General features: G+C 56.6%; 1 protein-coding gene and 1 long non-coding RNA gene across 4 annotated transcripts in view; one reads left to right on the top strand and one right to left on the bottom strand.

Moving 5' to 3' along the window:
* LOC105981430 overlaps positions 1-10,202 on the bottom strand; it is a 15,556-nt gene extending 5,354 nt beyond the window's left edge. Inside the window, exons 1-2 of the long non-coding RNA XR_001174821.1 lie at positions 9,800-10,202; positions 6,099-6,103 (exon numbers count right to left, since the gene is read on the bottom strand). This is a non-coding gene — a long non-coding RNA (uncharacterized LOC105981430). The remainder of the gene's footprint in view (positions 1-6,098; positions 6,104-9,799) is intronic.
* Fam110a (family with sequence similarity 110, member A) overlaps positions 8-10,702 on the top strand; it is a 30,472-nt gene continuing 19,777 nt past the window's right edge. Inside the window, exons 1-2 of one of the 3 annotated variants that reach the window (XR_001174820.1) lie at positions 8-76; positions 8,732-9,789. Coding sequence is in view for 2 of the 3 variants with exons in the window: in XM_013010624.1 (XP_012866078.1) it covers positions 8,781-9,671 (891 nt within the window). In the remaining variant the exon portion in view is untranslated. Of the gene's footprint in view, positions 77-5,320; positions 5,930-8,731; positions 9,800-10,702 lie in introns of those variants that run through there. The other 2 variants (XM_013010624.1, XM_013010625.1) reach the window with 2 other exon arrangements.

Here is a 10,702-nt window from a genome sequence, read left to right as displayed (position 1 = left end):
GGGCTCGGGGCTCGGCTCGGGGGCTCAGCGCCCCGCCGTGCCGGATCCTCGCGTGACACCTGCGCGCGTGGCACAGGTGAGGACGGGGGCTCCAGGGGTCCCGCCGAGAATCCACTCTCTAGTCTCTCCGCGCTTCCTGGCAGCCTCTAGGCCTGGCGGCTCGGATTTTCTCCGAGAGGCCTACCAGGACCCCTGGTGCGCACTTCCTGAGCCCCCTGTTGTGGAGACAGGGCCTGCGGGCCCCCGGGTGGGTCACCTGCGCTCCCCACCCCCGCGTCTCCATCCTGGGGTATCTCATGCCCATCTGCCTTCCCTTCCCCCAGAACGTGTCCGAGCTGGACTCTGGGTTCGCGTGACACCATTTGCCTACCTGGCATGAACTCCAGTTCTGCTCTCTCAGAGGGTCTCTTTATGAGGGGGAATCGGATGGACGGACAGTGCTGGGTTATATTGGGGTGGGGAACAGACTCTTTGATCCTAAGCGGCTCTGCTGGCCTCGGGAATCTGCCCCAGGTTGGGGTAGGGCAGCGGGGCCAGGGTCGCTAGTCAGCCAAGACCTGGAGTTGGGAGTAGGGTTAGGACCCTCCCAGATGGAGATTTGGTTTGGGCTGGGCCCTCTGCCTCCTGGGATTCCCCTCCTGCCTTAGGGTACTATAGTTGGTGGCATTATGTAGGAGAGGGGGGAGGAATTGAGGTCTGAATATTTAACCCCCCATCGCCATATTCTCAGGCTTGTCAATGCAGGGGTCTGGCTTCCGTCTTGACATCTAGAATCCTGTCAGCAGTCTTTTCAGAAGGGAATTTCTGACCTCTTGTGGGGATTCCCTGCCTCCAGCCTTTGGGGATAAGACTCCCAAGAACTCAAAGAAAACCAAATCTTTCCATTCATTACTTCAACTCACCCTGGCCTTCACTGACCATGTTTTGTGGCATTGGTCCCATCCATGCCCTACATGGCTTACTTATTAGCCAGTTTCTGATCTTCCCCTGCTGGAAGGTGATGCCTAGCAAATGTGGGGATGAGGCAAGTGAGGGACTTACCAGGAGTGCAGTGTGGGCTTTTTGGGAGAGGAGGGCAGTACTGGGACTTGAACTCAGGCCCTTGTGATCTCCCTTGGCTTTTTCACTGAAGACTGGCACTCTACCACTTGAGCTATATACCTCCACTTCCTGCTTATTTTGTTAGATAATTGGAGATAAGAGTCTCACTGACTTTTCGGCCAGTGCTGGCTTTGGACTGAGATTCTGAGATTTCAGATTCCTTGATTAGGATTACAAGGTATGAGCCTCTAGCCCTGGACTAAAGTTGTAAAATTTTGAGCTACCTGTTTACCTCACTGAAAATCCCATTAAATAGATATACTTAAAATGATTAAATATACATAATGATTAAATATGCATACAACCATGAGGTCACTGTCCTGTCTGTGAGAGCTGTTGCTGACATGGTGTGACATTGGACGTGTTTCTTCACATTTTTAGGCGGGACTGGTAAGCTCAGGCCTAGGCAGAGGGTAGTGGAGGGCAGGAAGTGGGCATGGCTGTGAGTTCTTCTCAAGCCCCACCTTTCCCCTTCCTGTGTGCCTAAGGCCTTGCCTTTCTCTCTCTCTCCCCCTTGGCATTCAGTCCCCACAGCAAGGCCCTTTGTCCCCATTTTGCAACCTCTGGTATAAATCAAGGCTAGAAGACCGAGTTAGTGGAGGTGGGCATACGGTGTGCTGCACAGGCAGGAGCTTGGTACCCTAGGCATCCACTCCCACACCCCTCCCACAGCCGTCTCATACCTCCTTCCTGAGGATTGTACCAGGTTGACTCTTGGGCAGGCCAAGACATGAGTGTTGAGAAGACTCCAGAAATAGCTTGGGCTGGCACAGCCGTGGAGGCTGTCCAGCGGGGTGTCTGCCCTGGACAGCTGGCTGAAATGGAGCTGGGGTTGCCCTGCTGGCTGGAGCCTTTCTGATCCTCTTCTGGGACAGGCCAGGGCCTCTCTGTCTCTCCAAGTCTGGACTTGGCTTCCAGGACGGGACTGAGAGAAGCAGGTGGAAGGAAGGGGGTGGGGTTGGTGGGTGGAGGATGTGATGAACACCAGAAACTGCACCTCTGACCCCTGAACCAGGGCAAAAATCACTCCACACCTTGAGCACTTAGGGCTAAGTGCTTTATAAGTGTGTGTGAATTCCCTCCATTCTGCAAGGTAGTTCCCTCCACATCCTTTCCATCTTCCAGAGGGGAAACAGTACAAGAGGGACCTAAGGGCCTGGGAAGGTGGCTCAGTGGTAGAGCACTTGCCTTGCATGCATGAGGCCCTGGGTTAGATTCCTCAGCACCACATAAGCAGAAAAAGCCGGAAGTGGTGCTGTGGCTCAAGTGGTAGAGCGCTAGCCTTGAGCTGAAGAGCTGAGGGACAGCGCCCAGGCCTAGAGTTCAAGCCCTATGACTGACCAAAAAAAATAAATAAAAGGGACCTAAGACTTTGCACGAGGTCATGCAGAAATGTGATATGAACTAAGGCAGCCTGGCTTCTTCTTCAGCATGAGCATGTATGTATGTGCCAAATAATATTGATTCTCAAAACCCTCCAGTCATAGTTGTGAAGTCTGAATTCTGGACCTTTGGCTCAAAAGCTCAGTGTTGCTTGCTAGGCTGGAGCTCCATCTCTTAAGATTTGTGTCTGTGTGTGTGTGTCTGCGTGTGTGTGTGTGTGTGTATACCATGCCTGGAGCTTGAGTTCAGGGCCTGGATGCTGTTTTTGTGCTCAAGGCTAGCACTCTACCACTTGAGCTATAACTCTACTTCCACTTTTTTTTTTTTTTTTTTGCCTCATTGGAGATAAGAATGTTATAGACTTTCCTGCCCCTGCTGACTTTGAACCTCAATCCTCAGATCTCAGCCTCCTGAGTAGCTAAGTTTACAGGTATGAGCCATGGTATTCAGCTTTGATTTCACCTTTTGTATATCTTCTTTCTGAGGATGTGGCCATGTCTCACTTCCCACCATACCCCCCAGAGTGCTGGGATTACAGGCATGCACCACCATGCTTGGCTCCCCTTTGTAAATCATGGGGAAATGTCTATTCCAGTGACTTTGCTCTCTTTACTGTCTTATCTTAGATTTGGAGCCCATGGGGACTGTGGCCAGCCTTCTGGTGATGGCCTCTCCTGGGAGCTGGCCCTGGAGAGCCTGTTTGGCAGAGCAGTTTCCATAGGTCACACTTTGGTGGGAATTATCTTACACCGGCCTCATGCTGGGAGGGATTCCTTGTTTTGGAGTTGGGGAAAGGAGGCCTCGAGATGTTTGCTGTGCAGAACGCTGACTCTGGAATCCAGCTGCACGTGCAGAGGAAGCAGGGGTGGAGCAAAGGCACTGAGGGCAGGTGAGCTGCACGGGCAGAGATGGGTATGGTGTTTTTGAAGGAAGAACTGGGCTGGGCTAGAAGCAGCAGAGCCCAGGTTGGGGGGTGGGGGCTTGGGGCCAGAGGAAGAGTCAGCTGGGCCCTGGTGCCAGCAGCTTAGGTGGGAGAGGGAGCTGGGGGAACTGGTACCCTGGGACTCAGGCCTTTATTTCCCCCCCTCCCAAGATAGCGATTAATTACAAAGGGAAAATAGTAACTATACACAGGGGAAATCTGGCAGTTAGAGCCCTAGCCAGGGAGTCAGCTGATCACCAAGATTAGGACAGACTGTTGTTACAGAATAAAGAGTCCCCTCCTTCCCTCCCTCTTTTTCTCCCTTTTAAATTGAGGTAGGATTAACGGAACAGTAATCAGCTGGGCACAGTGGCTCATGCCTGTAATCCTAGCTACTGAGAAACTGAGAACTGGGGATTGAAGTTTGAAGTCAGCCTTGGCAGACAAAGCTATGAGACTCTTGGTTCCTATTAACCAGCAAAAAGCTAGAACTGGAGGTAGAGCCATAACTGAGTAGAAAAAGCTGATAAGCACATGAGGCCCTAAGTTCAAGCCCCAGAATCAACACAGAAAACAAGACAAAACGAAACAAAAACCCCACTATTAAATGCATGCATCTCCATGGCTGGTCTGTGTCTTGTTCTAGCCACAGGTCAGTGATGTTTCCTGTCATGTTTGTCTTGGAAGAAGAAAACAGGGAGGGCAGAGGAAGGTCCAGGACAGATGTGAAGGAGAAGAGAGAACTCAAAAGGATAAGGGATGGGGTAGGTGGGACTCTCTCGGGGTGGCCAGGAGGCCTTGGAGGAGCTGGCACTTGAAGTGATTCTAAAAACCGGCAAAGAGCAGTTGGTGCAAAGACCCTGGGGCAAGACAGACCTTTGCACATCAGAATATCTGCAGACAGGGCTTGGTGACTGGAGCAGGGGAGAGGCTGTGTATGCACGAGAAGGGAGGCTTGGGCAGGGACCTGGCCCCCGAGGGTAGAGGGCCTACTGGGCCAGCTAGATTTTTGTTTGTCTGCTTTTTTTTTTTTTTAATGTTGGTACTGGGGCTTGAACTCAGGTCCCTGAATTTGGGGCCCAAGACTGGCACTCTACCACTTCAGCCACAGTTCTACTTCCAACTTCCTTTGGTATTTAATTGGAGATGGGAGCCTCACAGACTTTCCTGCTTGGGCTGGCTTTGAGCTGAGACCTTCAGATCTCAGTCTCCTGAGTAGTTAGATTATAGGCCTGAGCCACTGGTGCCCTGCTAAGACTGGGTTTTATCCTAAGAGTTAAGCGGAGTGGTTATGAGATCAGGTCTTTTGGACAACACTTCATTGCTCTCTCATTTTATAGCTGAGAAAACAGAGGCTCAGCATCACAGCCAAGGTGTGCTTCCAGAGATGTCTTCTTTCTGGGGCCCAAGCAGAATCTGTAGATACTTTAGATGTTTCCTGAGGGACTTGTCTGGTCAATGGCCAAAGCCTTAACACTAGAAACCCTCCCAGGACCCAAGCCAGGGTTCAAATCTTGGCTTTGCCATTTGCAGGCTGTGTGACCTCAGGTTGGAAACCTGACCTCTGTCCCTCAGTTGTTTTTTAATCCGTAAAATGGGGTAATGCACAGAGCATTTGAACTGTAAAATGGGGTAATGCACAGAGCAGGTATGAGGGTGTAAGTTGTTAATATGTCTGTGAGAGAGCACAGCAGAGCCTGGTGCAGATAGAAGAAGAGACGAATCCTCCCATTTTACTAAAGTATGGGTGATGATCTCTTTCCCTGGCCTCAGCATCCTAGTGGAAGATGGCTTAGTCCGAGGCGCCCACCTGAGTGGCAGAGGCTAGCAGCTGGTGGAGGGTGGGGAGCGAGTACAGGTCCTTCTGCAGGCTGGCCGCAAGGCACCATGAGGTTTCAGTGTGCTGTGCTTGGCCCTCAGAGCTCCAGGGAACCTCACAGCCCTGTCTCAGGTTTGCACAAAGCTGTTGCAGGCAGGGCATGTCCAGGCCCAAAGGTGGCACTCCTCATTCACAGCAGAAGCCAGCCACCTGCTCCAGGGTTTGCGAGGTGACATGGGGGCGTGGTCTGGAGGGAAAGTTCCCAGGTTGCAGTCTCCCTGGTGAGTTTGAGCAAGTGACTCAGCCTTCCCCAGCCTGGGCTTTCCATTCGTCAGGGCGCAGACCACTGGCACTGACTCAGGGGAGTTTGGGGAGTGACTTCATTTCCCCTTAACTGGGAGGTCCCTCACATAGACACAGCCCCGAGTGTGTGCTGGGACTCTGCCACGCATGCAGTGGGCTGGCCTGGCTCCCGGAAGAGCTTCCTGGGGTGGCCTGGGGCTGATTGGACCCCCTTTACAGTCCAGTGGTTAGCACCCAGGGTCCAGTTCCAGCTTCCTCCTGGCTTTCCTTCCCTCTTATGGAGTGACATTTAGGCCAGCGAGTTCACCTGCCTGAGGCTGCCGGAAGTTGCGCAAACTTGGTTACCTGAGCCAGGTTGGCTGGGCTGGAGGAGCGCAGCAGCGGGGAGCAAGGGGAGCAAGGTAGGTACGTGCTGGGGGGAGCTGGTGGGGGCCAGGACTGGGGGGGGCACTTGGCCCAGACATGAGGGGACAGCCAGGGTGCCATGCCCTCCCTGGATGGCAGGGAATTGGTAAGTTCTAGCCTTTGGCCATGACTGGGCCACACGGACCATTAGAAACGTAGGTCAACCCTGGCTCAGAGCCGGGCAGGGGCTCTGGCCATCACACAGCCCTCCTGGTACCCTTGGCATCCCTAGGACTCCCCAGCTTGCCTCAGAGTGAGAGATGGTAGAAGCCAAGCTGAGGTTTGGAGTCCCCCTCCATGGTCCCCTAAGGCTAAAGCCGGTGCCAGTGGTGGGGAGGGGTGAGGCGCAGCAGAAAGTGTTGGCATTCAGTGTTGGTGGCAGTGTTGGAAAATCCATGGGTGGGGTGCCGGCCAGTGAGAACAGACCAGCCTGGCCACCCTTCACATGAGCCACCAGCCTGCCAGCTGCCCCCTGTGCATGGAGCTCCTGCAGGTCACTTTGCTGTTCATCCCCTGTCACGGGCCTAGGGACCCTGGGATGGCATCTGCGTACTTGGGTTGTCACAGGCGCGATTCGGAAATCAGCCAGCCAGCCAGGCTGGTGGAGCGCTGCCCTCCCACTGGCTCCTCAGGTGTGGTGACCTGTTTGATCACTCCAGGCTTCTGGTGACCCGACCGACCGTGCACAGGGAGGGCTATTTTTAACTTTATTTCACAGATAAGGAAACCAAGTCTGTTAAAGAGGTGGCAGCTGCTTGTGCAAGGTGCACAGCAGGCGGGTGGGTGGGCACCCCCGAGACCCTGAGCCAGGCCACTTCTGTCCCTGAGCCTCCCTGCCCAAGGGGCTCTGGGGCCGGGGCACTGGCAGGAATGACTGCTGGAGCAGGTGCTCAAGGGGCTTTTGCCCTGGCCCTGCTTCTCTGACCTTCTTCCTCTTTCCCTGTGGTGCCTGGGGAAGGACCCGCCTCCGCCTCTGCTACTACCAACGGGTTGGACTGGTTTGGGTGGTGGTGGGGGGTGGAGGGGGTGGGGTGCAGTCTGGCTACTTCGCAGGAGCTCCCTGCCTGAGGTCTCCTGGGGGGTCTACCTGAGTTGGGTGAGCCTGCCTCCCCTATCTACCCATCCCCCCCTACCCTGGGAGCAGCAGTAGCTATGAACCAACAGCCCCCAAGGCCCAGGTCAGTTCACCATAGCTGCTCACCTCCAAGCTGGGGAAGGAGGAAACATGGAGGAGGACAGGTACCTTTGCAGACATGTTTTATTTGCCTGGTAAATGCAGTATTGTACAAATTATTACTGATTATGTGCATAGCTAAGAAGCCTTTCATTTTTGGGTCTCCAGCCTCCTGGTACACTACTCCCATCGCCTTGGCCTTGACCCACAGGCTGCTCCTCTGCTCCATCGCTCTGCTGGTTCAGGGCTGGCTCCCTAGCCATTTCAACTCAGTGAATATTGGAATGCCTAGCAGGTACTAAGAGCCACAGTGAACACACAGACTGGCCCTCCCGTCATCATGGAGGTGGAGCTGGTGTGATTCAGGACCTGGCTGTATGTGTGACACTGGGATTTGAACTCAGGGCTGTCCCTTAGCTTTTTTTTTTTTTTAACTCAAGTCTGGTGCTCGACTACTTGAGCCATACCTCCACTTCTGGCTTTTTGATGATTAATTAGAGGTAAGAGTCTCATGGAGTTTCCTGCCCAGGTTGGCTTTTAACTACAATCCTCAGATTCCTGCCTGTGAGCAGTGAGGATTAGAGGTGTGAGGTGCTGTCTCTTTGAGTTTTAGGAAGGCTGAAGAGTCAGGTGAGTAGTGGCTATTTAATCCAGGCAGTACAGGTCCAGGCGGCCTGAACAGTAAGTCCTCTTGGGGTGCTTTAAGCACTCCTCTTTCTCTGTTGCCCAGATGAGGTTTGGGACCTTTGTTTCCCAGGGAGCTAAGGGGCTGGGGTCTTCTGGCCTTGGCCCTTCCTTGGAAACATGCACAGGGTTACCTGGATACCTGAGCTGTGCTGCTTGGGCATCCCTGTAGACTTGCATGTGCAGGCAGAGCTCCGGCCTGAGAGCCATCCCTGTGGGCCTGGCTCCTTCCGACCTTCCTTGGAGCAGCAGGGCTCAGATGGGTCACTGTGGGCCTCACCTTGGCATCCCATGTTGGAAGCTACGGGTGTCTGGCCTCCGGTGGGGCAGAGATGGGCATTTTCTGCTCGTACATGCTCTTCTATGCCCAGGGCCTGGCATGTCCAGGCAGGTGGATGGCACCTAGCGGCTTCCTGCCCGGGTGGGTGAGGAGTGGAGGTAGTGCCAGGCTTCTGTGGGCAGTCCAGGTGGGGTGTCCAGGTGGGCTGGAGTCCCCTCCTCCTGGGTCACTTGACCACCTGCACCCCCATTTCCTTTGCAGCTTGTTGGGTGATTTCCTCCAGCTCTGGTTTCCTCAGTTTTCCCATCTGCAAAATGGCTTCTGGGGAGACGCCGAGGTGGAGCTGGCCGTCCTCAGCACGGGGTCTGGGCCCTGCTCTGTTCCCCTTAACATCAGCGCTGCCTGTTCTTTCTTCTCCAGCGTCTTTTTACTTTTTCTGTCAGCGCTGGGCCTGATTGATCCCCATCCCTGGATGGGCGGGGGGAAGGGGAGTGGGTGTGGTCACACCCCGTCAGCAGCGGCCGTCTACCTGTTGATTGGTTCCCTGTGGTGTGGGGGCGTGGCCTCTCCCTTATATAGGGCCGGTTTCTCAGCCCCTCACCGGCTCTGCCTGAGCCTTTGTCTGTCTGCGCTCAGCCTGGTTCCTTCCCTTCCCCGCAGAGGTTGCCTGCTTTCTGCCGGACCGAAGCCCTCGGGGTATGTGACAGCCATGCCTGTGGACACGCTCAGCCCGGGAGCCCCAGCCGCGCCCGCCCTTCCTTTCCGCTTGCGGCCCAAGGTTCCCGGCTACCTGCTACGGAGGCCGGTGGACGGCGGAGCCCGGAAACCCAGCGCGGTGGAGCGCCTGGAGGCCGACAAGGCCAAGTACGTCAAGAGCCTGCACGTGGCCAACACCCGCCAGGAGCCCGTGCAGCCCCTGCTGTCCAAGCAGCCGCTCTTTAGTCCCGGGACTCGCCGCACAGTGCTCACGCCCAGCCGCCGAGCGCTGCCTGGCCCCTGCCGCCGGCCGCAGCTGGACCTGGACATCCTCAGCAACCTCATCGACCTGTGTGACAGCCCCGTGTGCGCCGGGGAGGGCAGCCGGACCCCCGGGCGGGCGGAGGGAGCCGCCCCGGCCCCCCCAGCCACCCCTCCGCGCCCCCCGCCCAGCACGGCTGCCGTGCGCCGCGTGGACGTGCGCCCCCTGCCCGCCGCCTCCCCTGCCCAGCCCTGCCCGTCGCCCGGGACCACCGCCGCCTCCAGCCCCGGCCGGCCGCCGGGACTGCAGCGCTCCAAGTCGGACCTGAGCGAGCGCTTCTCCAGGGCCGCCGCCGACCTCGAGCGCTTTTTTAACTACTGCGGCCTGGACCCCGAGGAGGCCCGGGGCCTGGGGGTGGCGCACCTGGCGCGGGCCAGCTCGGACATCGTGTCCCTGGCGGGGCCCAGTGCCGGGCCCGGCAGCTCCGAGGGGGGATGCTCCCGCCGCAGCTCGGCCACGGTGGAGGAGCGCGCCCGGGATCGCGTCCCCTACGGCGTGTCGGTGATCGAGAGGAATGCCCGCGTGATCAAGTGGCTGTACGGCCTCCGGCAGGCCCGCGAGACCCCGGCCGCGGAGGGGTAGGCCCCCACGGGGGCCGGGACCCGCGCAGGACAGAGCGTGGAGGGCATTTGGGCCCTGGACTTGTGCATCCACTTCCTGTCTCTGGGCAGACCGGAGGCAGCTCCCTGGTGTGAACCCCGTGGCGCAACCCAGCGACCTCTGACAAGGTCCCACCCTGCCCCCAGTGGCCTTGGCCTTGGCCTCCCCTCCCCACGAGTGAGGTTTCTGAAGGGAGTATACACCAGCTTGGTTCCTCTACTGGGGCCGGATTTGGGATGTTGAGCCCTCCCCATTGAGAGTAAGGGGCCAAACAACTTGCCAAGCCTGTCTGGCCAAGGAGCTCGGTTTCCTCCTTCCTTCCTTGGCCTCTGCTGACTTCTTTATCCAGCGGGCCCTGACTTCCTGGGAGCTCATCCTGGATGGGGGCAGGGAGGAGAGCATTTGTCTACAGTCTTTGGCAGATGGGCTAGGTGGGTAGACTACAGGAGGGACTGGTTAGGAGACTGTGCTGCTCTGATTTTTCTTCCTTGTTAATAAACACAATTGTTCGTTTCTCAAGGGCTGAGCCTTCAGACTCTTCTGTGTTCACAAAGGATAAGTCTCTAAAAGTCATGGGGTAGAGTCTTCAAAACTTGGGTACTTGTTCACCCCAAGGTGTGGGCAAGGGGTTGTCTGGCCAGCCATCCCTCCCTCATGGCAGAGGAGATGGGTCAGCTGCATGGCAGAAGGGGACAGAGCTGGGAAAGGGGCATAGAGGAGAGGCTGGCAGGGATGCCCAGGCCTTCCCCAGCCTTGGTGTTCAGGAAGCTCAGAGAAGGCACCCAGGCCATAGTGAGAGCTGGAGGCGGGAGTTGGGGAAGGAAGTGGGGCTGTAGGTGAGCAGCGTAGGGTGGGTGGCCGTAGACAAGCCAGGCTCCCTCCTGGCCTCCATGGAGGGCCAGGTGTCACAGGCTTGGGTCCTGGATCCTTGGTGATAGTTCTGGGGGGAAGGGGCAGAAGGGTAGGGCGCTGGTACTGAGCTTGGAGGGCTCATCCCCTTCTAGTTGTCTCCC

The sequence above is a fragment of the Dipodomys ordii genome, unplaced genomic scaffold (genome assembly GCF_000151885.1).
Source record: "Dipodomys ordii isolate 6190 unplaced genomic scaffold, Dord_2.0 Scaffold13, whole genome shotgun sequence".
In the NCBI taxonomy this organism is placed as follows: domain Eukaryota; kingdom Metazoa; phylum Chordata; class Mammalia; order Rodentia; family Heteromyidae; genus Dipodomys; species Dipodomys ordii.
The sequence above is the reverse complement of the archived record's forward strand: the minus strand, read 5'-3'. Positions and strand labels throughout refer to the sequence as shown.